The 26,244-nt window shown below is 45.9% G+C and overlaps 1 protein-coding gene across 3 annotated transcripts; it reads right to left on the minus strand.

Annotated features, from left to right (window-relative positions):
- Positions 1 to 766: 766 nt before the first annotated feature.
- Positions 767 to 26,244, minus strand: hpf1 (histone PARylation factor 1). Of its 3 annotated transcripts, none has more exons than XM_078561420.1 (8): positions 26,075 to 26,213; positions 20,797 to 20,962; positions 18,596 to 18,782; positions 17,740 to 17,838; positions 15,082 to 15,217; positions 10,136 to 10,223; positions 7,323 to 7,495; positions 767 to 1,093 (listed from the first exon to the last, which is right to left on the minus strand). In XM_078561420.1, the coding sequence occupies exons 1-8, from the start codon at positions 26,135 to 26,137 to the stop codon at positions 962 to 964; spliced, it is 1,044 nt and encodes a 347-aa protein (XP_078417546.1). In that variant the 5' UTR covers positions 26,138 to 26,213; the 3' UTR covers positions 767 to 961. The 3 variants fall into 3 exon arrangements, with proteins under 3 accessions (XP_078417546.1, XP_078417535.1, XP_078417554.1); XM_078561409.1 differs by having other exon boundaries at positions 769 to 1,093; positions 15,082 to 15,232; XM_078561428.1 differs by having other exon boundaries at positions 771 to 1,093; positions 15,082 to 15,232; positions 26,093 to 26,244.

Here is a 26,244-nt window from a genome sequence, read left to right on the forward strand (position 1 = left end):
GGACATAATTGCTCTGGAGAACATAGAGAGATTTACAAGAATGTTGCCAGGGCTTGGAAATTTCAGCGATGTGGAAAGTTGTTGTTTTCCTTAGAACAGAGGAGGCTAAGGGGTGACCTGATGGAGTTGTGCAAAATTATTAGGGGCCTAGGTAGGGCAGACAGGAAAGACCTGTTCCCCTTAGCTGAGGGGTCAATTCAGGGGGTGTAGATTTAAGGCGATTGGTAAAAGGATTAAAGGGGACGTGAGGAAAAGCTTTTTCACCCAGAGGGGGGTGGGCATCTGGAATTCACCATCTAAGTTGGTGATTAAGGCTGAAACGCTCAACTCATTTAAAAGGTACCTGGATCTACATCTTAAGTGCTGTGACCTACAAGTGGAAAGTGGGATTAAAAATGGGTGGCTTGTTTTTTTCAGCTGATGTAGACACCATGAGCTGAATGGCCTCTTTTCTATGGTTTGTACTCCGTTACATACAGAGTAGTTTAACCTATAAACAGGCACCATTGATGCAATCCTAATGTTTCACAAGATAATGTTTTTACCTATTGCTGTTCACTAGATAGCAGGATTAAAGTTCCAGCTCACCCTGCCTTGGAAGAGCAAGATCTTCTTCTGTAATAATGCTAGTTATTACTTTTTGATAATCACTTGCAGGATTTGGGGGATATGTAGGAAGAGATTAATGACATTCAAGCACCAGTAAATTGAAGCCAGTACATATTCTTCAGAGGGAAGTTTCTGCATTGGTATGTGCGTCACTAATGGTAAAGCTACAGGACTCCGTACTATCCTAAAACTTCAGGAACAACAGCAAAGGGTCTTTATTATAGAAAAAAAACACTACATTCATTATTTAAAATACACAAATTACAATTCAGACAAAACATTCTAGCTTATGCACTAAGTTTGTGAATTCAATACTTTGTAAACATCCACAATTTTGTTTTGGCAAAAAAAATCAGGCATTCAGTTGGTCCAGATCATCCCAATTCCTGTTGGCCAAGTGAACCTCAATAATCTCAGCAAACAGGGGCCTCTTCAGGAGCTTGTAGGCCAGTGGTAACAACTGCTGCACTACTTTGTGAAAGTACTGTAACAGGAAGCGACAGAAGAAAGTACATTTGTGAAAGAGCCATAATCCCAAAGAGATCCGTTAAGTCCTCCTTAATAAAGTCATGTCAGTATATTTGTTTAACGTTGTCAGTTTAATTTTAAAGTCATTTGCCACAGACTTCCTCTTACTCTCTGGTCTACCCCCCTCACGCTGACATTACTCTACTGCCTGCCTCCCTCATCGAGCCGTGCCCTCGGGCCTGACCCCAGCCCCCCCAAACTCCTGCCCCCCGTTTCTTACCCAGGGTGGTTTCAGCTATTCCGCTCCTGGCTTCATGGTTGGCTCTGAACCAAAGCTCCAGGGCTCCATCTAGTGGCAGAGGTTAGTCAGTGCGGGTGGTCCCAGGATTCCAGCAGCTTCCTGCACCAACTGACGTCTGCCACTAGATGGAGCCTGGTCAATCTAAAAATCACTGAGGTGAGTGTAATTCTTTAACATTGTGTCACAGGTGCTGTATTTCTTTCACAGTTAAATGATTTATTTTGCAATTTGGGAATGCACAGTGCTGCACACGTACAGTACAGTACAGTATTTCAACTTGTGCATAGGTTCTTTTGGATATTTGTCACCCAGAAAACCAAACTCTGGCTCTAACACTGATTCCCACTGGAATCTGTGATTCGCTTAAGGTTACAATTTTCAGGAACGTAACCATAACCTTAAGTGAGGGCTCCCTGCAGTGATTTATTTATGAGGCGCCTAGACAGAGTAGGCAGTTACCGCTGTACTCGGTCTATCTGAAAGCGAGCACTTCCACCAACATAAAACCCTTTAATATCGCACTGGTGAGGCAACCGTGGTGAAGCTGATCTTTAAAAAAAAAAACAAATCAATCATTCACTTATTGGAATGTGGGCAAGTTCAGCATTCATTGCCCCATCTCTAATTGCCCCCGAGAAAGTGGTGCTGAGTTGCCTTCTTGAATCCTGGAGCCTGGATCGTGAAAATAGGGAGGGCCCAGCAACACTGAGGGAATGAGATTTAATTCCAAGTCTGGACGGTTGTGACTTGGAGGGGAACTTGCAGGATGCGATGGTGCCCCCATGACCTTGCTGTCCTTGACCTAAGTAGTCGTGGGTTTGGAAGGTGCTGTTGAAGGAGCCTTGGTGATTGGTTGCAGTGCTTCTTGTAGACAGTACACACTGCTGTCACTGTGCTGGCGCTGGGAGGGAGCCAAAGTTGGAGGTGGTGGATGCGAAGCCAATCAAGTGGACCCAGATGGTGTCCAGCTTCAAGTGTTGTTGGAGCTGCACTCATCCAGGCAAGTGGAGAGTCTTCCAACAAAATCCTGACTTGTGCCTTATAGATGGGAATGGACAAACTTTGGGGAATCAGGAGGTGAATTACTCACTGCAAGATTCCCCGCTACTTCTGTAGCCACAATATTTATGTTACTGGTCCAATTAAGCTTCTGGTCAATGGTAACTCTCAGGATGTGGAGGATTCAGAAATGGCAATGTCGTTAATTGTCAAGGAGAAATGGTCAGATTCTCTCTTGCCCGAGAGTGTCATTGCTGGCACACATGTGGCGCAAATGTTACTACCCACTTCTCAGCCTAAGCCCAAATGCTGCCCAGGTCTTCTTGTGTGCAGGCACTGGCTGCTTCAATATCTAACATCCTTCAGACTTCTTAAAAAATTGCAACTATAGAGAAGAGAGACCTCTTGAGATTCCTTCAAGCATTGGTTTGCCCCCACCCTCTTCAGGACTATGACTAATCCTGTTGTGTGGCTAAATGCTGAAATTTCATCTTGTACAACTGCCAATGTTTTCCACTGGGAGTAATATCATCATCGTCATCATCCTCAAACTACCTGTGATTAAGCCACAGCTCAAAAGCGGCTTGGCAACTAATCAATTTAAGCAGCACTGGTAAAGGCAACCCAGAGCTGCAGAGAGTAGAATTGGGCTGGGAATATGATCGAGCATCCAATGGTGTGTCGCTCACCCACCCACCTCCACCTGAGCTCCGAGCAGCAATGAAATCAGGAACCCTGAACAGGTTTTTTGCCTTTCTAATGAAGGGTTACACAGCACTCAGTAAGGTTCCACACCAAAGGTTAATGCACCAGATAAGGGCTCATAGAATAGGGGGTATCGTGCTAGCAAGGCTGGAGGACTGGTTAATTGACAGGAAGCAGGGGAGGGGAAAATGGGGGGGGGGGGGTGTGGAGAAATGGGACACTTTAAAGTTTATAGACCAAGTAGTGCTGGGGCCTCAGCTATTTACCATGCATATTAATGGCTTAGATGAACCCCCCTGTTTAAGAAGGGAGTGAGGGAAAAGATGGGAAATTACAGGCCGATTAGCCTGACCTCGGTCGTTGGTAAGATTTTAGAGTCCATTATTAAGGATGAGATTTCAGAATACTTGGAAGTGCATGGCAAAATAGGACAAAGTCAGCATGGTTTCATCAAGGGGAGGTCATGCCTGACAAATCTGTTAGAATTCTTTGAGGAGGTGATGAGTAGGTTAGACAAAGGAGAGCCAATGGATGTTATCTACTTGGACTTCCAGAAGGCTTTTGACAAGGTGCCGCACAGGAGGCTGCTCAGTAAGATAAGAGCCCATGGTGTTAGAGGCAAGGTACTAGCATGGATAGAGGATTGGCTGTCTGGCAGGAGGCAGAGAGTGGGGATAAAGGGGTCCTTCTCAGGATGGTGGCCGGTGACTAGTGGAGTTCCGCAAGGGTCAGTGTTGGGACCACAACTTTTCACTTTATACATTAATGATCTAGATGAAGGAACTGAGGGCATTCTGGCTAAGTTTGCAGATGATACAAAGATAGTTGGAGGGACAGGTAGTATTGAGGAGGCGGGGAGGCTGCAGAAGGATTTGGACAGGTTAGGAGAATGGGCAAAGAAGTGACAGATGGAATACAACGTGGGGAAGTGTGAGGTCATGCACTTTGGTAGGAAGAATAGAGGCATAGACTATTTTCTAAATGGGGAGAGAATTCAGAAATCTGGAGTGCAAAGGGACTTGGGAGTCCTAGTCCAGGATTCTCTTAAGGTTAACTTGCAGGTTGAGTCGGTGGTTAGGAAGGCAAATGCAATGTTGGCATTTATTTCGAGAGGACTAGAATATAAAAGCAGGGATGTGCTGCTGAGGCTTTATAAGGCTCTGGTCAGACCACATTTAGAATATTGTGAGCAATTCTGAACCGCGTATTTCAGGAAGGATGTGCTGGCCCTGGAGAGGGTCCAGAGGAGGTTCACGAAAATGATCCCAGGAATGAAAGGCTTAACATATGAGGAACGTTTGAGGACTCTGGGTCTATACTCGATGGAGTTTAGAAAGATGAGGGGGGATCTGATTGAAACTTACAGGATACTGAAAGGCCTGGATAGAGTAGACGTGGGGAAGATGTTTCCATTAGTAGGAGAGACTAGGACCCGAGGGCACAGCCTCAGAATAAAGGGGAGACCTTTTAGAACAGAGATGAGGAGAAACTTCTTTAGGCAGAGAGTGGTGAATCTATGGAATTCATTGCCACAGAAGGCTGTGGAGGCTAGGTCATTGAGTGTATTTAAGACCGAGATAGATAGGTTCTTGATTAGTAAGGGGACCAAAGGTTAAGGGGAGAAGGCTGGAGAATGGGTTTGAGAAACTTATCAGCCGTGATTGAATGGCAGAGCAGACTCGATGGGCCAAATGGCCTAATTTCTGCTCCTATGTCTTATGGTTTTATGGTCTAAGAGACCAAGAGTAATGTGTCCAGGCTTGCTGCAGCTAGGTGGGAATGAGAGTTTTGAGGAGAACACAAAGAGATACAGTGAGGTTAAGTGATTGGGCAACAAGGAAGCAGATGGAGTATAATATGTGGAAGTGTAAGGTTATCTACTCCAGTAGCAAGAATAGAAGAGCAGAATATATTTTTTTTTTGAAAAAAAGGCTTGAAACTTTTAAACATTGTGTTCCTTGTACCAGTAGGTCAAAGTCTCTCTCTGTCATTCAAAGTTAGCATGAAGGTACAGCAAGCAGTTAGGAAGGCAAATTGCATGTTGGCCTTTACTGTTAGGAGACTGGAGAACAAGAAGAAGAAAGTCTTGCACATCGTACAGGTGTGGCCTTACCAAAGCTTTAGCTCAGTTCACACAGCCTTGGTCTCCACATCCAAGGAAGGATATACTTGCCTTGGAAGTGGCAGAGTGAGGGTTCACTAGATTAGTTCCTGGGATGAGAGGGTTTATCATGAGAGGCTGAGTAAATTGGGCCTATATTCTCTGGAGTTTAGACGAATTGAAACATACAAGATTTTGAATGGATTTTGACAGGATAGATGCTCAGGGACCGCTGCCCTTATCTGGGAATCTCCAACATGGGGCATTGCCTCTGGCAAAGGGGGCCGATCATTCAGGAATGAGAAATTTCTTCACTCAGAGGGTCATGAATCTTTGGAAATTTTTTTTTACCCCAGAGGGTTGTGGATGCTCCACTGTTGACTGTATTCAAGGCTGAGAGACAGATTTTGATCTATCAGGGAATCAAGGAATCTGGGGAGTGGGCAGGAAAGTGAAGTTGAGGCAGAACCTCTGCCATGATCTTACTCAATTGCAGGAACAGGCTTGAGGGGCTCATCCACCTCATCTTTCTAAGTTCTCAATTAGTCTTCACATGAAATCACTTTCTTTTGTTTTAATGGCATGGTGTTAGGGAGGGATGCAAGAGGAAAACTTAGTGGATATCCAGGTTTCTTGGCACAACTGCAGCTGAAGCAAAACAAGATGAAGCGACTTATTCCCCCCCCACTTCGTTCACAGGATGTGGGCTTCACTGGCTGGGTCAGCACTCATTGCCCATGAGGTGTTGGTGGTGAGCTGCCTTCCGGAACCGCTGCAGTCCATGTGGTGTAGGCACACCCACAGTGCTGTTAGGGAGGGAGTTCCAGGATTTTGACCAAGCGACAGTGAAGGAACGGCGATATATTTCCAAGTCAGGATGGTATATAGCTTAAAAACAAAAAACTACTGCGGATGCTGGAAATCTAAAACAAAAACAGAATTACCTGGAAAAACTCAGCAGGTCTGGCAGCATCGGCGGAGAAGAAAAGAGTTGACGTTTCGAGTCCTCATGACCCTTCAACAGAACTGAGTATAGTTAGGAGAGGGGTGAAATATAAGCTGGTTTAAGGTGGGGGGCGGTGGTTGTAGGGACAAGCAAGCAGTGATAGGAGCAGATAATCAAAAGATGTCACAGACAAAGGAACAAAGAGGTGTTGAAGGTGGTGATATTATCTAAGAGAATGTGCTAATTAAGAATGGATGGCAGGACACTCAAGGTACCGCTCTAGTGGGGGTGGGGTGGAAAGACTGACAGGGCATTATAGGGTATATAGCTTGTTAGCCGAGGTAGCCCGTTTGTTCTCAGTCCCTGGGGATTAGTCAAGTCATGCAGAATTGAGGTAGATGAGAAATGAGCTCATGTCAATTTCGCATATTGCCCTTGATGGTCAGTGTGTGTGTGTGTGTGTGTGTGTGTGTGTGTGGGGGGGGGGACAGTTCGGGTTGGGAGTCTCCGCATAATTCCATACCAGGCAAAATTCAAAGTCTCAACTGATTTTGTATTTAATTAATATCTGGGATATGGGTGTCACTAGCAAGGCCAGCATTCATTGCCTAGCTATGGTTTCTCTCGATACTGGTGGTGAGCCTCCTCTGGTTAAGGTGCTCCGACAGTGCTTGTAAGGCAGGGAGTCCCAGGATTTCGACCCAGCGATGATGCAGGGATAGGCAATACATGATGGAGTGCGAGATCCGACAGGGAACCAGGAGATGCTAGCGTTCCCCTCTGCCTGCTGTCCGAGGTAGGAGGAGGTCACGGGTTTGGGCAGCACTGTGAGAGAAACCTGTCGGAATGTATGTGTGCGCGCGCTTTGGCTATCCCAGCCAAGGGAAGATAGTTTAACAAAGGGCGAGTGTGGGTTGGGGTGGGGGGGTCGTCATAACATTCAAGGCTATGGGCCAAGTGCTGGTAAATGGGATTAGGTAGGTAGGTAGGTCAGGTGTTCCTCACGTGTCGGTGCAGATTCGACGGGCCGAAGGGCCTCTTCTGCACTGTGAGATTCTGTGATTCTGGAGGGAGGGAGGGAGGGGGTCATCTTGAAGCTGCGGAGCTACCTCAGGCACCTATATTTATGCGTTTAAAAACTTTCACACGGTTAAAAAAAAAAACAATGCTGAACCCCATTTGCATCTACTCACGTGGGACCCGTAACAGAAGAGATCAATTCCTAGTTCGTATCCCATTCCGTAGTCACATTCATCATTCGCAAACTGAACGTAGGTTATTATTTCTTGGATTGGGGCAAAAGCTTTAATCCGAGCTTCATCAGTTGGTGCTTCCACAATTGCTTTACAGATCTTTTTCAGACTTCCTATTGGTTTTTTTTTGGAAAAGACGACACTGATTATTTCTCCTAATCACAGGATGGAAGGAAAATTGTACATCATTCCTGCACTTCTCTAAAAAGGTAGTTTAAGAAAAACTTACATTTACATAGCGCCTTTCATAACCTCAAAAAGAACCTTGCAGCCAATGAAGTACAGTTGAAGTACAGATATCGCTTTAACGTAAGAAACGTGGCAGCCGATGTGTTACACAGCAAAATCCCACAAACGGCACCATGGTGGTTGAGGGATAAATATCAACCAGAGCGCCAGGGAAAACTCCCCTTTGAAAGAGCCTCGGTGGGATATTTTACATCCACGTGATAGGTCAGACGGGGCCTCGGTTTAACCTCTCTTTTGAAAGACAGCACCTCATAACAAAGGGGTGTCAGCCCAAGTGTCTGGAGCTGGTGCTTGAACCCACAAATCGTCCGGCTCAGAGAGAGGAGGTGAGAGTGCTAACCACGGAACCATGGCTGACGACACAAAACGTTACAAATAAATCCTTAGTATTGCCTGAGCTGTGAAGATGAAGGGAAAAAGAAGGGGCTGTATTGCCCTAGGCAGACCTGGGAGATCTCACGTCCAATTCTCCATTCTATGCTGAATTATTCACGATTTCAAACTAGGTAACTATAAAGGAGGACTGCAACTGCCCTCAGCATCCTTGGGATGTTTAGGGACAGTGAAGAGATCTACAAGAGTTTTTGCATTTATATAACAACTTTAAACATCAAAAAAAAGACCCAAGGTGCTTCACAGAAGCCAATATCAGACATTTAAATAAAATGGCGCTAGACCATCGACTCTCCTCTCATAATTCAGCAGAACAAGAACAACGCACAGAAGCAGGGAAGTAATGCTGAACCTTTATAAAGCTCTGGCTAGGCCATATCTAGAGCACTGTACCCAGTCTGGTCACCGCACATGATTGGAACAATAAATTTCAAAATGATAAGCTGCAGTCAGCGGTACAGGGCTGGGCAGCAAGGGGTTAATTTGGACATTTAGTGAAAACACAGTGACTCATCAAAAAGGGTTTGCACATTGACAACCACGATCTAGAAGTCTGATTACCCAATACAATGGTACAAAGGACAAATCATCAATACAATAAACTCAAGGAATTATGCAACCACCACAGACAAAAGTAGTGGAACAGGGTCATTCAAACCCTCATTAAATTTGGAGCCAGGTGCTGTTACTGTGCCACCTCAACCAGCAGGAGAATTGCTCAAACAATGAGAACTGGTAATATTCGTCTGGATACATCTTCCATGTTTCAACCAGCAGGAGCTGATGACATTTGTCTGGACTTTGCGTGGAATCAACTAAATGGACATTGGAACAACAGGAAATATGTTTTGCCATGCCCGAGTTAAGTTATTATAAAAGCAGAGCAGGTCTGAGTATCTGGGCTGCTGTTGGAAGAAGGGTCAAGTTTGGTCACCTTGACTCAGGCCTATAGTCGATACCGGACGGGTCAGCCGCGTTGGGGATTGTAAACGTTTCCAGCCATATCGTAGGGATATTGAGACAAAAACAGAAAATGCCGGAAAAACTCAGCAGGTCTAACAGCATCTGTGAAGAGAAAGACAGAGTTAACCTTTTGAGTCCGTCAGGGCCCCTTTATCGTAGTGATATTGGTCCGAGGGTTTTGTGAAGCTTTGGAGCGAAATCTTGGTGTTTTTGGTCTGAGCGGGGTTTTTCTTCCCTTAAGGATTCAGGACAGGAGGTGGCGTTTTGCCTGCGTTTCTGTAAGTTTTAACCGAGTTATGGTGACTTTGTGTTGGGTACTGGGAATAGGTTGTTTTAAATTTGGGGTTTTGTACTGTGGGGCTGTGGGAGATTCAGTAAAGCGATTGTGAATTATCAGAAGAAACTTGTCTCGCTGGTCATTCTGTTCAAGCCATACACTTGTGAATCTGGTGTCACGAACTTGAGTGTGGGGAGGGTCTCCTTGAGGGCAAAGAGGAACCTCCTTCACAGGGATGAGGGATTTTAGTTACAAGATTCTGTTGGAGAAGCTGGGGTTGTTCTCCTTGGAGAAAAGGAGACTGAATAGAGGTGTACAAGGTTATGACAAGCTTAGACAAGGTAGGTAAAGAAAAGCCATTCCCATTAGCTGATGGTACAAGGACTGGAGGGCACAGATTTAAGGTTTTGGGATAAGATATGCAGGGATGGACTTTAAAATACAGCAGAAGGTAACGACCTGGAATCTGGTGCCTATGGAGGGTGGCAGAAGCAGGGACGATCAGTGATTTCAAAAGGGTAATTGGATGGGAAGTTGAGGGAAATAAACTTGCAGAGTGATGGAGATGTAGGAATGGGACAGACCGGATTGATGGAGGGGCCGAATGGCCTTCTTCGCTGCTGTCATGACTCTAGTTTTCCATTCCAATTCAGAACATGCCACACTGAGATGCCGCTATTCTATTCCTAGAACTTTTTACTCATCACATGGGAACTGAAGTCGACCTGATTTCCAAGCTCCAAAAGTTAATAATGAGAAGACCAAAAGTACACCAGTCAATGACTTTCCATTGCAATTTATACGTAACTACTGATGTATTTTCAGGTTTTCATTTACAAAAGGGGGAGGGTAAAGAATAATACAGACGTACCATCGGTCTCAGGGAGCTCCCGGTAACCTACGCCGGTTTTATCTATTGGGACAACCAAACCAGCACCATGAAAAGTTCTGGTAGCAATCTAGAAATAAAAGATAGATGAGATATTCTGCAATGTAAAAAAAAGGTCACACTGATTCCGAAACAACGCATTAATGTTTAGCTAAACGTTGAACTGCACAAATTGTTCATCCATTGAACAAACATCAACTGCATCTTGCTGCACTGACAGAATATTAATCAGGTTAGAGAAATGATTACATCAAAAGACACAAGACTTTGGAGGGCCGACAGCTTTGTTTAGTAACTGCACGTGTGATCAAAGGTAGGTTAGTGCAACACCAGCAGTGTTGGGGCGGGAGGGGGAAGATGGTGGCGTAGTGGTAATATCACGAGACCAGTAATCTAGAGGCCTGGGCTAATGCTCTGGGGACATGGGTTCAAATCCCAACACGGCAGCTGGTGGAATTTAAATTCAATGAATCAAATCTGGAAGTGAAAGTTAGTCTCAGTAATGGTGACCATGTTAGAAACCCATCTGGTTCACTTATGTCCTTTAGGGGAGGAAATCTGCCACCCTTAGCTGGTCTGGCCTACATGCAACTCCAGACTCATGGCAATGTGGTTGACTCTCAACTGCCCTCTGAAATGGTCTAGCAAGCCACTCAGTTCAAGGGCAATTAGGGATGGGTAACAAATGCTGGCCTTGCCAGTGATGCTTACTTCTTAAAAACTTCTTTCATGCGATGTGACTTATGGCAAAGATTCAAGAGTTAGTGAAGCCAGTGCCTCCACTACACCACAGAAAAAGAAGCAGAAGATGAGTGAAGACTTGATAAAGGATTATCTAAGCAGTAAGTAAGTGTTTTTTTTTAAAATTACCACCATTCTGCCAAAGAATGTGCAGCAGAATTTTGTGCCACGTGCACAGCCCGAAGGCAATGAATCTCTCGTGACATCGCTGGGGTCTGAAGCATAGCGCAATGCGTATGCTGCTAACTCACCGCGCACTTTCCACACACACTGCCCTTTGCAAGTAAATCCTGGCAACTGCAGCTTAAATACAAGTTCTTGGGGATGGGGGAGGCCGTTGTAACATTTGCAAATTTCAGGCTCGAGGTCAATTAAAAAGATCGGTTCAGACCGTTAAGAAAACTGAACGTCCGCCGTGCAACGTCTGGTATGCGAGGCGTGCACTACGTGAGAGCTACTCCGGACTTGTAAAAGCTTTAGACGATTAGCGCACATTTCCGAGTCTGGGACACATTTCCGTGCGCGTCTCACAAATTACGGAAAGGGAATACCGGAGGGCTGCAGCGTCCTGGAGACACAGGGAGTAAAAAGGGGCCTGGAAGCAGATTGCTGCAGTAGAGGAGGCTTGGGTGGGAGTTACTTCGCTCCAAGGGTTGCGAATCTTTTGGAATTCTCTACCCCAGAGGGCCGTGGATGCTCTATCGTCGAATCCATTTAAGGCCGGGATAGACGGGATTTTTTTTGGTCTCTCGGGGAGTTAAGGGATACGAGGAGCGGGCGGGAAAATGGAGCTGAAGCCCGAGGTCAGCCACGATCGTAACGAACAAGGGAGCAGGCTCGATGGCCCATAGGGCCTACTTTAGCTCCTATTGCTTGCACAGACCCGTTTGGGCCTGTTCCCATGGACACAATTTTCATTCGATGTCTGTACACATCAAAATCTTAATGGAAGCAGCTTTCAAGTATATATTGACTTCAGACCTCAGTCAGTTGACAGGAAGATGACTTTGTATAGTCTTAAAGGTGACATACACTTATAATTTTACATAGTATAGCGTTGCCGGCCTTACTCCCTCTGACCTATCGTAACCATCACAACGGTCAATTTCCAACAACATATTGGCATGTTATTGATCAGAAATAAGAAAGTCACATCTTTGTATCCAATTGCAGGGAATAGTGCTTTTCTTTAAAAATAAAAGGCCTCACGCAGAACCCATTGTATTTTATATAAAAAAGGGCCAGCAAGGAGTACCGGACATTCCCTGGAGCTGTTCTGAGCTGCCTCTCTTTCATCCCAAATCTTACAAAGGCTTGCTTCAAACCAGACAATTCGGGAGTATCATAAAGTCACGATTAACCGGTCTCAGCACACACTCAGGTTAGGGCTAAAAGAAAAGAAAAATGGGCCATAGTTCGGCTGCTCTTTCAATATACCCATGTCGGAAAGCAATGATCTGAACATTGGCTGAAGAAAGAATCAGACTTGCTGCGGGGTCCCGACTCCTCTCCATTACCTGCTCTGCCCCCGCCCCCACCGCCGATCAACTAGGCCTGCCCAAAAGGACAAGATGTCCCAAAATCACTTTACAACCCAATTAAGTGCTTTTGGAGGCACAGTCACTGTCCATAATGGCGGAAAAGGGGCAGCCAATTTGAGACAGTAATGTGACAATGACCAGATAGTTTTGTGTTTTCAATCACAAAAGCAAAATACTGCGGGTGCTGGAAATCTGAAATAAAAAAAAATAGAAAATGCTGGAAATGCTCAGGAGGTCAGACAGCATCTGTGTGGCGGGGTGGTGGGGAAAGAGAGAGAGAGAGAGAGAGAGAGAGAGAGCGCGCGAGAGATCAGCCACGGTCTTGTTGAATGGTATAGCAGGCTCGAGAGGCTGAATGGCCTACTCCTGCTCCTAATTTGTATGTTAATGTACCAGGTTGATGATGACCCTTCATCACAACTGATAGAAAATGGAATAGGTTAGCAGTGAATTAAATACTGATGCAAAGCAAGATGATGGATGAAACTGGAGGCTGTTCTGAATGCTTTCTAGCTTCAGTTTTGGGTATGTAAAATTCCACCAGCGTACACCTAGAATCCTTTGAAGACACCGGGTATTAAAGGCATCCGGTTTCCTTTCTCGGCAGGTTTTCGGGTTCCAGGTTTCACATATTGGAGAGTGGAGAGCATATTTGCACTGTAGGACCCAAGCTGTGTTTTCATGGAAAGCTTTTCACTGTTAAAAATCTTTTTCAGTTTGTTGAAAGCTGATGATGCTTTACCTATTCTCGCGCTGAGCTCTTTGTCCCTGGATGTTAATGGACCGGCCCAGAAGTCCTCTCCGATATCAACTGCAAAAGATGCTTCAGCTGACTTGCCATGTCACCCAACGTCAGGTCATCGCTGCCCGCACATTAGGTCATGCGGTGGACTCCTGTCGGACACAAGAGGAGGACGACCCAGGTGAACTGGCACCCAGACATTCAGTCGAGATCTGGTCAATATGGTCAATAGATGCTGGAAAGACACATTGGCTGTGGACAGGAGAGAATGGGGTACTTTGTCTGCCTCTTGTGTCTCTAGACACAGGAGCTACAGAGTCCAAGTAAGTAAGTCAAAAGCCAATGCTGGATTTCCTATTTCCATTTCTGTACCTTTCCTCAGTTCTGGTGAAGGGCCATCATGGATCTGAAATGTTAACTTGTTCCTCTCCACAGATGCTGCCTGACCTGCTGAGTATTTCCAGCATTTTCCACGTGTGTTTCAATGATGTTGGTTATGTAGGGATAAATATTGGCCAGGGGGCCAGGGAGAACTCCCCTGCTTTACTTTAAAATAGCACTGCAGGTTCTTTTGCACCCACCCGAGATGGGCAGATGGTACCACGGCTCAGCGTCTCGTCCAAAAGACTGCGCAGCACTCCCCCAGTCGTTCACTACGTGGGCTTGCACGCAATGAATGACCATTCGTTTCAGACGGTGACAGGCAGTCACGGAACCAGAGGCAGAGAATGTGGGCTTGGCGGAGGGGTTGGGAGAAGGAACAGAAATTGGTAGGGGTAAAAAGGGAAGGTTTAGGGGAAATGGTGGGGGGGGGCAGGAAAATTAGATGGGGTGAAATCCAACTTTGGGGGCAGCACTTTAGAGGTGGTTAGCAGATCAATGTCCAATTGATAAAAGCAAAAAACTGCGGATGCTGAAAATCCAAAACAAAAACAAAAATACCTGGAAAAACTCAGCAGGTCTGGCAGCATCTGCGGAGAGGAACACAGTTAACGTTTCGAGTCCGTATGATCCTTCAACAGAACTAAGTAAAAATAGGTGAAATATAAGCTGGTTTAAAGGGGGATGGGACAAGTTTTCAACGTAAACTGGAGGAACAGCACCTCATCTTCCAACTAGGAACTTTACAGCCTTCTGGACTGAATATTGAGTTCAACAATTTTAGATCATGAACTCTCTCCTCCATCCCCACCCCCTTTCCGATCCCCCTTTTTTTTCTCCAATAATTTATATAGATTTTTCTTTTCCCAGCTATTTCCATTATTTTAAAATGTATTTCCATCCATTATTTTATCTCTACCTTTTAGCCTTTTTTGATTCCTTCCCCCCACCCCACCCCACCCCCACTAGAGCTATCTGTACCTTGCTCGTCCTGCTTTCTACCCTTAATTAGCACATTCCTTAGATAATATCACCACCTTCAACATCTCTTTGTCCTTTTGTCTGTGACTTCTTTTGGTTATCCCCACCTATCACTGGCCCTCTATCCAGTTCTACTTGTCCCACCCCCCTTAAACTAGCTAATATTTCACCTCTCTTCTATTTTTACTTAGTTCTGTTGAAGGGTCATTCGGACTCGAAACGTTAACTATGTTCCTCTCCGTAGATGCTGCCAGACCTGCTGAGTTTTTCCAGGTATTTTTGTTTTTGTTTTTAATGTCCAATTGAAGTCTGTGAAGAGAGGCATTCAGATCCAGAGGATGAAAGGCAGCCAGTTCCCCAACACCTGGTCAGTGCTTCCGGCCACAGTTAAAATTTTACCCTGAATGTTTTCAGACAGTGGGTTACAGGCAGAAGGTCCTTTCGGGGGGGGGGGGGGGGGGGGGGGGAGTCACAAATAACCAGAAACATAATGCCACATCTAGGGAATCTGGAAGTTCTGGAAGTACGGTACAAGAGCTTACCTTCCTATCTCTTTGTTTCATTTCTTTAGTTTTTTGCTCTAGGGAATAACCTAATTTCTTCGCTACCGCAGTCAGTTTCGACTCGAGCTCTTTCAAAACACTGCTCTGACTTTTATTACTCACTTCCTTCAGTCTTCTGGACAAAAGGAGGCTGGAAACCAAAAGTGGCACGGGATGGAAAAGGAGAAGAAAAACAAAAAGGGAAAACAGCTAAACTTAGAAACATTCTGCTACAATTTTCATTCAATTCTCCCCCCCGCAGCCCCATTCCCCCAACCTCCCTCCACCACATCGAAATAAAGGCTAAAGCTACGGGAGGTCTAAACCAGGACAGGCTCCAAAATTCCACGCTAGTCGGAGCAGCTGAGCAAACAAAGAGGCAACGTAAAGGGCCGCGTGCAGCCCTTCACACCACGTCCCTTGGGGTGCCCCTTTCCCCGACCCCCCACAACCGGACCTAGAGTCTCTCCCTCAAAAAAAACAACTCAGGGCCAGAAGCGTTGAACATTGACAGAACTTTGCCCCACAGTGAAACAAGTTCACAATGCTCTTCTGGTTCAGATGGGTTCCAACCAAAAGAGGAAAAAAAAAGTTATTAATGACAAAAGCTTTGCTCAAAATACTAAAGGTGTAGTAGAGGGTAGCGGTTACGTTAGACAGTTAATAATGCAGAGGATCGGACTAATAAATCGAGAGATCGAGGGTTCAAATCCCACCACAGGCAGTTTGAAAATGTGAACTCAGTTTAAAAAAGGCTGGAAATAAAAAGCTGATATTAGAAGAAATGACTCTGAAGCTGTTGTGCTGGTCATAAAAATCCGACTCGGATGTAACTAGTGCTGGGCCCTCAACTTTTTGCAATGTATATAAATGACTTGCATAAAGGGACTGAAGGTATGGTTGCTAAATTTTCTGCTGATACAAAGATAGGTAGGAAAGTAAGTTGCGAAGAGGATATTAGGAGGCTACAAAGGGACATAGGTAGGTCAAGTGAGTGGGCAAAGATCTGGCAGATATGAAATTGCCCACTTGGATGGGAAGAATAAAAAAAAAAGCATATTATCTAAATGGTAAGAGATTGCAGAGCTCTGAGATTCAGAGGGATCTGGGTGTCCTAGTGCACGAATCACAAAAGGTTAGTATGCAGGTACAGCAGGTAATTAGGAAAGCTAATAAAGTGTTATTGTTTATTGTGAGGGGAATTAAATACAAAGTAGGGAGGTTATGCTTCAGTTGTACAGGGCATCGGTAAGACCACATCTGGAATATTGTGTACAGTATTGGTCTCCCTATTTAAGGGAGGATGTAAATGTTAGAAACAGTTGAGAAGGTTTAACTAAACTAATACCAGGAATGGGCAGGTAATCTTATGAGGAAAGGGTGGACAGGTTAGGCTTGTATCCGCTGGAGTTTAAGAGAGTAAGGGGTGACTTGATTGAAACATATAAGATCCTGAGGAGTCTTGACAGGGTTGGTGTGGAAAGGATTTCCTCTTGTAGGAGAATCTGGAACTAGGTGTCACTGTTTAAAAATAAGGGGTCACCCATTAAAGACAGATGAGAAGAAAGTTTTTCTCTCAGAGGGTAGAAGGTCTTTGGAACTCTCTCCCTCAAAAGGCAGTAGGAGCAGAGTCTTTGAATATTTTCAAGGCAGAGCTAGATAGACTCTTGATAAACAAGGGGGTGAAGGGTTACCGGGGGTAGGCGGGAGGATACAGTCAGATTAGCCATGATCTTATTGAATGGCGGAGCAGGCTCCAAGGACCGAGTGGCCGATTCCTGCTCCTAATTCGTACGTTAGTATTACTATCTTCTAGGGAGGGAAGCCTGGTGATCTTACCCAGTCTGAACTATATTTGACTACAGTTCTGTATCAAAGTGGTTGACTCATATCGAGTTGTGTCAAACTAGGTCCTTTCTGCACTTAGGCAAGAAGAATGTGTTCATATATGGTTGTCAGAAGGGAAAAGCGAGAGGAAAAATAAATGTGTACTTCGTATTCGGTAAGAAGTTGCTCTACTTGCAGATTGGGATTCCAATGGAATTCTATGCATGTTCAGCCTGTTTACAGCCTTCCAACTGGAAAAATGCATCATTCCTTCAAAGGCAGAAAGAACTTGCATTTATATAGCATCTTTCAAGACCTCAGGAGATCCCAAAGAGCTTTAACAGTCAATTTAAGCATTTCTGAAGAGTAGTCACCATTGCGGTTTAGGAAACTCCGCAGCGAATTTGAACACGGCAGGCTCCCAAAACAGCAATGTGACACATGACTAGTTTTAGTAATGTTGGTTGAGGGATAATATATTGGCCAAGACACCAGAGAGAACTTACCTGCTCTCTGAAATAGTGTTGTAGGATCACTGCGATGGCAGACAGGGCCTTTTTTTTTAAATAAGTGTCTCATCTGAAAGATGGGTACTTCTGACGATGCAGCACTCCTTCAACACTGTACTGGAGTGACAGTCTAGATTCTCTGGAGTCGGACCTGAACATACGATCTTCTGACTTCGAATTGAGTGTGCTACCCACTAAACAAGAGGCTTTACATTCTGTTCCTTGAACTAAATTTCAGCAATTCTCTAACCGCCATCCATTTAAAAAAAATATATATATTGCCTCAACACATCCAATCCCGAAGAAACTGAAACATACTTACTTTACAGAACTGAACAAATTGTCTCCCATCTGAACCACTGAGCAGCCATTCTTGGCCACGTTTGCACCTACGAACACTGGCAATTCTTCTGGAGTATCCCTGTAAACACCACATACAAAATAGTCACCGGTGGGTGATGGAATACTTTCCATTTGCCTGGGTGAGTGCAGCTCCCACAACACTCAAGAAGCTCGACACCATCCAGGACAAAGCAGCCCGCTTGATTGGCACCCCATCCACCATCTTCAACATTCACTCCCCCCACCACCAAAGCGCAGTGGCAACAGTGTGTACCATCTACAGGATGCACTGCAGCAACTCACCAGGGCTCCTTAAGCAGCACCTTCCAAACCCATGACCCTCCACCATCTAGAAGGACAAGGGCAGCAGATAGATGGGAACACCACCACCTGCAAGTTCCCATCCAAGCCACTCACCATCCTGACTTGGAAATATATCGCCGTTCCTGCACTGTTGCTGGGTCAAAATCCTGGAACTCCCTCCCTAACAGCACTGTGGGTGTACCTACACCATATGGACTTAAAAAAAAATTCATTCATGGGATGTGGCCATCGCTGGCTAGGCCAGCATTTATTGCCCATCCCTAATTGCCCTTGTTCAGAGGGCAGTTAAGAGTCAACCACATGGACTGCAGCAGTTCAAGGCAGCAGCTCACCACCACCTTCTCAAGGCCAATTAGAGATGAGCAATACATTCTGTCCTGGCCCATATTCCAAGAGTGCTTTCTTCTTCAGAATCCCTGAAACCTCAATGACTCAGTTGAGTCAGTCCAATTCAATAGAAACAGGGCTATTCCCCCCTCCCACTGAGAGAAACGTGCCTGTGCCACGATTACCTGAAATAGCCAAGGTGATGCTGAGTTTCGGAGTCTCCATTGATGACGGTCTGAAATTCAGGGGGGTCATAGAAGTACCGCCAGTGCAGCAGGTAATTAGGCTCTGGGTTTTTTGTTCCTTTAGGTTTTCCTGCCAGGATATCAAAAGGCCCAACAAGTCGCAGTCCAAGGCTCAACTTCAGTGCTTCTGTTTAAAAAAAGGATGAGCAACAGTTTAGCTCTGCCAGAACTGAATCCTTCTGCATAAACTGCGCATTCCCCCTTTCCATCATACCCTCCCCGCTTCAGGGTGGGAGTGAGCTTGCTACCTCTTTTATTTATCACTCTTGTGGGCAGCATCTTTGAGCCAGGAGACTGTAGGTTCAATGCTCACCTCAGGGCTTGAGCACAAAAGTCAAGGCTGACGCTCCAGTGGCAGCGCTGAGGGTGTGCTACACTCCCGGTGATGCTGCCTTTCGGGTGAAACGTTGAGCCAAGGCCCTGTCTACCCTCCCAGGTGAATGTAAAAGATCCCATGGCCGTATTTCAAAGACCACCAGGGGAGCTCTTCCTGGTGTCCTGGCCAATTTTTATCCCTCAACCAGTTTCGCTAAAAAATTGATCGTTAATGCTCTTTGTGGGACCTTGCTGTGCATTTATTGGCTGATTTCCTACATGGCCATAGTGACTATGGCTATTCAGCTGCATGCGGCTTCAGTACAACCTTGCCCACATGCATACACTTCCAGTCAGACAGGGGGGAAAAGGGGCTGGGAAATGATGATCTCAACAAAAGGAGTTCCATCCAACTGTCAACCCTTCTTTCATTAAAGGGCCTGGTCCCTAACTGTAGCATCCCTTCCCATCACCCTTTGCTAACCAAAATCAGCTAAATTACAGCACACTTCATATTGGTTGAGCGATAAATGTCAGCCAGGTGACCAGGACAAGGCATCTTCAAATAACGCCATGAGAATCATCTGTATGTCCACCCAAGAGAGGGCAGACGGATAAATGAGAAGAAGGTTCTACAGAAAAAGTGTGTGCAATAGAAGTCCTGGAATAAGAGGGGAGAGGGGGCCCTAATAGAGGTTTTTGTAGACAATGACACGTTTTGATAAGGGTAGGAAGAGAAAAGCTATTCCCTGTTGGCGAATGGGTCAATAACAAGAGGTCATAGACATAAAAATCATTGGTGAAAAACCTGAAGGAAAAATTTGTTTACTAAAGTTAGTGGGGTCTGGAACATTTCTATGTGAAAAAGGTGGTAGAAGCAGATTCGTTAAATAATATTACGAGGGGGTTGGACAAATGCTTAAAGATGAAGAACTTACAGGGTCAAGGACACAAGACAGGGGCGTGGGTACTAAGCATGACTGCTATTCCGAAGAACCAGCATAAGTACAGTGGGCTGAATGGCCTCCCTCTGTGCTGAAACTTTCTATAATTCTTTTATGTCCAGCCAGGCAGGGGCTCAGAACTTTGTGAATTGAGAAGGCAGTTTGGTGCTGAGCCGGCTGTAGTTAAGAACAGTAATGTTGGCACTGATTGGCAGTGGTGGTGGGGAGCAACTTCCATGGACCATTTTCGCCCTTGGCCTCTCCCGATGCTCTTGAAATGGGATAAATGAGTTGATTTTATTGAGATTGATGTTAAAGCGTGCATTAATAGCTTTAGAATAGAAAACGTAACAATGTCTTTCTAAGCAGGATGGCAAATTTAGCCAATACTATAGGAATGATGGGCTCCTTGGCCAAGGATAGTTCCAGAGTCGGCTAGCCCAGCAGTTGTAACAATAACAGCTTTCACAGACAGACATTCATTGCTGAACAGGACAAGGAGAAGGAGATAAAGGGGGAACTGAAGGCCGTACCCAAGGTTGGGGTGGGGGGTGGTGGTGGTGAGATAACGGGAACATCTGCCAATAGATTAGCATGGTTGGTTTAGAAATTAATGAGAAATATAATTCTTATTTTCCTAGTTTTCATTATGAAGATGTGCTACAAAGCCTGTATCAAAGGGAGAGGCACCATAGATGGCTGTGGTTCTCTCTCTCTCCAGCATTTGCTTGAATAAAGCCTTTGCTTACTGGAAACTCGGACTCGAGTGGTCTCTCACACCACAAAACTCTTACACAGCTAGCCACAGATGTCTGGCTTGTCTCACTGGTGTGTTGTGGGCATGATACAGGAAAGGTCGAGAGGGGTGGGGGTGCCACGTACCACACGGATTCCCTGGGTTTAGCTTCTCGCAGAATTCCCAGAAGTGATAAAAATCTTCCGGCATCGGAAGCTTGTAGCGACCCTGAACCTCCTGTCGCAATTCTTCGGGAACGCTGATATTCTCTCCTCGGTTCTTCTTACCATCTTCAGGCACCGGATTCTTAGACTGAGGACAAAATCACGCAAAAAAAAAAAATATATAATTTTAGACAGTTTTGGGTGCGGCTGTGAACTGAATAGATTCAAGCAGTAACACTATAATACGCCCAAAGTACTGGATCAGGTCTTTAGGATCTGACAGGGAACAAATCAAGAATGTGAAATACAAAATATAAAAAGGAAAGGACTTCAGATTCTTGGGGCAGAGGAACCAGTTCTAGGACAGGAGGGAACCTCTAACAAGATGGACAGGCAGCAGCTCAACAGGGATGGTAGCACTGGCCTCGCAGGGAAGTTACCTTTCTCGTTTGTCCCTCGAGGTGAAGATGACCATGTTCATCATCTGGGGTGTTTGGTGGGGTTCCGGTGGCTGCGTAGGTGACTGCTCAGGCCAATCTGTGCCTGGGAGGCTCTGCTGTGACCAGCACAGGATTCCACGGGCGATTGTGTTTTGGACGAGCTGCTGATTTCGGGATTTCCCCTCGGGTTTTATTTCTCTGACTCTGGTACACGTTTACTTTTCGAAGGCAGCCGCACCATCTTTTTATTTGATTACTCCAGGTGCAGCGATCCTGAGCAAGCCGCTCCCAGGAGTTGAAGTCGATATCAAAACTCGTAAGTGAAGCCTTCAGAGTGTCCTTGTAACGCTCCCTTTGACTGCCATGAGAGTGCACCCCAGACTCAAGCTCTCCATAGAAGATTTGCTTTGGTAAAGGAGCGTCAGGCATTGTGGCTACATGACCAGACCAACTCAGTTGTGACTGTCTCAATATGGTGCAGATTCTTGGTATGCCAGCTCGGGTGAGCACCTCAGTGTCAGGTATTTTGTCCTGCTGTCTGATCTTCAGAAGCTTCTGAAGGCAGCTCAAGTGCAAGTGGTTGATCTTCTTGGTATGACGCTGGTATACAAAGTCTCCCCTGCGTAGAACAGAGTTCTCAGGACTCTATACGCTTTCAGTTTTGTAGGCAGACTTACTTTTATTTCTTATGTTCTTCACTCCCAGACTGATATTCGAAGTCTGCTGAAGGCTACGCTTGCTTTGGCAATTTTTGCATGCGGCTTGTTGTCAATATAGACAGCTCAAGAGAGTGTGTGTTGCCGGGGAAAGTGAACTTATCCACTGCTGACAGGCTCTGGTCATTGGCTGAAACACTGGGCTGAGAGATAGGGCTTTCCTGAAGAAGGCTGGTACATTACTCATGCTGATTGTAAGGCCAAGGTCGTCACATGCATTGGAGAGGAAGTCCATACTACATTGCATGTCCAGCTCTGAACCAGCATCTAGTGCATAAAGAGGGAATCGTGATGTATGCCCTTGGAGACCTTGTTCTTTGCCTGGAGTTGTCTCAGATTGAGCAGCTTCCTGTCCATGCAATATCTGATCTTGATGCCAGGATCACCATTACGGAAGGCACTGGAGAGCATGGAAGAGGAAAACACGAAGAGGGTTGGCACAGCCACACAGTCCAGTTTAATTCCATTAGTGACTGGGGATAGGTCAGAAGATTCACCATCATCCAGGACACACGCGAGCATGCCGTCATGGGACTGTCAAACAATTGTGATGAAGTTCTCAGGACAGGTGAATCTCTCCATTACCTTCCAAAGACCCTCATGGCCGACTGTGTCAAAGGGCTTTGTTAAGTCAATAAACATGGTGTTAAGGTCCAAGTTCTGTTCTTGGCATTTTCTCCTGGAGCTGTCTGTCTAACCGCGCACACGTTATCAGGGCTTCCTCAACCTTTTCTGAAACCGCACTGACTATCTGGCAGCAGATACTGCTCGGGATAGTGTAGTAAATGGTTCAGAAGGATTCTAGTGAAGATTTTACCGGCAATGAAGAGCAGTGAGATTCCTCTATGATTGTCGAGTTCCTTTCTGCTTGTACAGATGGACAATGGAAGCATTTTGTATTCATGCAGGATGGTTCCTTGTTCCCACAGACTGAAAGAGTTCAATGAGCTACTTCACCAGTCATTGACCTCCAGCCTTGTGGACTTAACTGGGATAGCATCAGCTCCTGGAGCTTTGCCACTGGACAGGAGTTTGTTTGCGTTCATTGTTTGTAACATCATGGAATGGTCATCAAGAGAGCAGCTGAGGTCACTTGCGGCAGGCAGCCTGTTGAATGCTTTTTCATTGATGGATAAAGGCCGACTGAGGATGTGGTTAAAGTGCTCGGCCCATCTTTCTGGAATTTGGGCTTCTTCTGTGAGCAGTGTTGACCCGTTGACACTGAGGGATGGTGATGAACCAGTAGGACTGGAGCCCGTTGACAGGTTTCAAAGCATCATAGCATCTCTTCCAGTCTTTGTGGTCTACTTACATCTTGAGTTTGTCTGCCTTCTGACTCAGCCAAGTGTCTTGCAAGTCTCGGAGCTTTCATTGGTCAGGCCTACAGGTGTTTCGTGAACCTCCTCTGGACCCTCTCCAGGGCCAGCACATCCTTCCTGAGATACAGGGCCAAAAATTGCTCACAATATTCTAAATGTGGTCTGACCAGAGCCTTATAAAGCTTCAGCAGCACATCCCTGCTTTTATATTTTAGTCCTCTCAAAATAAATGCCAACATTGCATTTGCCTTCCTAACCACCGACTCAACCTGCAAGTTAACCTTAAGAGAATTCTGGACTAGGACTCCCAAGTCCCTTTGCACTCCACATTTCTGAATTCTCTCCCCATTTAGAAAATAGTCTATGTCTCTATTCTTCCTACCAAAGTGCATGACCTCACACTTCCCCACGTTGTATTCCATCTGCTACTTCTTTGCCCATTCTCCTAACCTGTCCAAATCCTTCTGCAGCCTCCCCACCTCCTCAATACAACCTGTCCCTCCACCTATCTTTGTATCATCTGCAAACTTAGCCAGGATGCCCTCAATTCCTTCATCTAGATCATTAATGTATAAAGTGAAAAGTTGTGGTCCCAACACTGACCCTTGCGGAACTCCACTAGTCACCGGCCGCCATCCTGAGAAGCATCCCCTTATCCCCACTCTCTGCCTCCTGCCAGACAGCCAATCTTATAGCCATGCTAGTACCTTGCCTCTAACACCATGGGCTCTTATCTTACTGAGCAGCCTCCTGTGCGGCACCTTGTCAAAGTCATGATAGGAGCGTACACACTGATGAAAGTTGCTTGCCTGTTGCCGTGCAGGTCAAGCTTAAGCACCATCAGTCAATCATTCATACCCATGGGAAGGCACTTCAACTTACTGATAAGCTTTGCAGCCGTGAACTATCTTGTCAGATTCACACCTTTTCTCTTTTCCAGGCCGCCCCAAGAGAACGTGTTATCTGCACAATTTCTTTGAGCTGACCCTCCTCAGGTAGGCAAGTCTCACGGAGGGTGATGATCTGGGCATTGTACCTAGCCAGCCCTTTACTAACAAGAGCAGTTCTCCTCTCAGGTCTGTCAGCTGCGACACTGTCCATGAGGGTGCACACGTTCCATACACCAATGGTGACCAGTGTCATCTTTATTTTCTTTTCTGAGATTGACTTACGACCGTGTTGATGGCAGCTGGCCAGCGAGGTGAAGCAGACAATATTCAGCCCCTTCCTCAGGCTAGTGAGGTGACCAGCGTGATCTTAAAAAGGGCTACACAGTGGTTCAGGTGGCTGCCAAGTTCCACTCCTGCTTCCTTCCAGGGAAAATCAACCCCATGGCCTGAGCCAACTGTGTGCAAGCTCCCAGTAAATCCACACCTGCTGCTATGTCGCTTGTCCATCGCCATGGGACTGGTGACAGCTAGATAATGGATTACAGATAACAGAAAGGTGAAGAGCATGACTTGGCATGAATTGGCTTAGAGTGAGCATCGTCAGCCTCTCTCTCATCCTGACCTATCATGGTCCAGTGACAAGATGAGTTGAGATGGTTCAGATTCAGATGCAGTGGGTGACCAGGGCATCTTCTGTGTCTTGGTGAGCTTGACACATTCCACAACATGGTGCTGTTCCGCCTTAGACTGGACTCATCCACTCAGTCCATTGGAATCAGTCTTCATATGCCAGGGATACAGAAATCCCCAAGTCAGTGGGTAGGAGACCTGACAGCTGCCCTCACCCTGGTTTGGCCCATCCATCAAAGCGGTTTACCAGGGTGTGGCCGCTAATAGCTACTTAGAGCCACAGGTGAAAGCTGTGTGGAGGTTTGGACCAATACAGGATGAGCACTTGTTACGAACAGAGGTGAGAGAGAACTGAAACCCCTTCCCTTATTGTTCATAATTAGTGTATTTTTGAAAAGGAAGAGCCTTGTGTTTCTTAACCCCTAGGCGTGTGGACAATTTGAGTAACCAGCAGCAAACTTTTTATGGGTTTAAATAAAGTGGATTATTTATTCATATTTTCACCCTGAAAATCTAACCTTATGTCACTCACTCCCCTACTCTCTCTTGTTCCCATGCGTCAGCTGCCCTTGTTCTTCTAGCTAGTAGAGGTCGCGGGTTTGTAAAGTGTTGACTAGGGAGTCTAAAAGTACAAGTCTGTCCTTTTTGTTCTAGGCAGGGTAAGTTATGCTGTGGTACAATCTGAGTTTGCAACCCAGACCTTAGATTTTGGACATGGTGTCACGTCAACCCAAAATGACATTATGCAGATTGCGGCAAATTCCAATGGACACATTGCAGGGTGACTGGGGGGGGGAGAGCAGGGGCAAGTGGGACACATTACTCTTACAAAAAGGTGTCGGTACAGGCACGATGGGCCAAACGGCCTCCATCAGAAATTCTGTTTCATCCTTCCCTCTCGTCCAAACAATTCAGCTTGTGTTTTTGTTGTTGTTGTTGTCACAGGGATAATCTGAATATAAAGCCCTCGCACTAACGCAGGCCAGGCCAGGCCAGGCCCGCGGTGGAAGGGGGCGCCGGGCGGCCTCACTCAATCCAAACCAGATTTTAGGCAGAAACTGCTTCAAAAGTTTTTAAATATATGTTTTGAGTGCGATATCCCGAGCAGCCTTTAGGAAGACAATGTTGTCAGTAACATCAGTGAAACAATGTATCTAAGGCAGGTTGCAGTCAGTTGCTGCTCAGTCCCCCGGGATACTTTGTTACATTCACAGCTATTTTTTGCTACAAGATGCCTCACTGAGGACAGCCCTGCATTTACTCACGTCCCCTCCATTCATTACCTCGGAGCTTCGGGAGGCAGCTTTCCTCTTCCCGCGTCCGGCCATGGTCAAACAAACCCAACTTCACCAAAGCGGCGGGACAGACACCAAAATCCACCCCGTTCGACCGACCCCCCCTCCGCCACAGGCCGCTTCCCTCCGCCTCCGGACCA

This window comes from Cetorhinus maximus, chromosome 2 (genome assembly GCF_964194155.1).
Source record: "Cetorhinus maximus chromosome 2, sCetMax3.hap1.1, whole genome shotgun sequence".
Classification (NCBI taxonomy): domain Eukaryota; kingdom Metazoa; phylum Chordata; class Chondrichthyes; order Lamniformes; family Cetorhinidae; genus Cetorhinus; species Cetorhinus maximus.

Bases quoted from the DNA above. Each gene is read 5' to 3' on its own strand.
- hpf1 (XM_078561409.1), bottom strand. From the start codon at position 26,137: ATGGCCGGACGCGGGAAGAGGAAAGCTGCCTCCCGAAGCTCCGAGGTA. The intron at 15,233-17,739 runs GTAAGTATGTTT...TTTGGTTTCCAG, and splicing joins AATTTGTTCAGTTCTGTAAA to CCTCCTTTTGTCCAGAAGAC. The intron at 10,224-15,081 runs GTAAGCTCTTGT...TTTTATTTCTAG, and splicing joins TGAAACAAAGAGATAGGAAG to ATTGCTACCAGAACTTTTCA.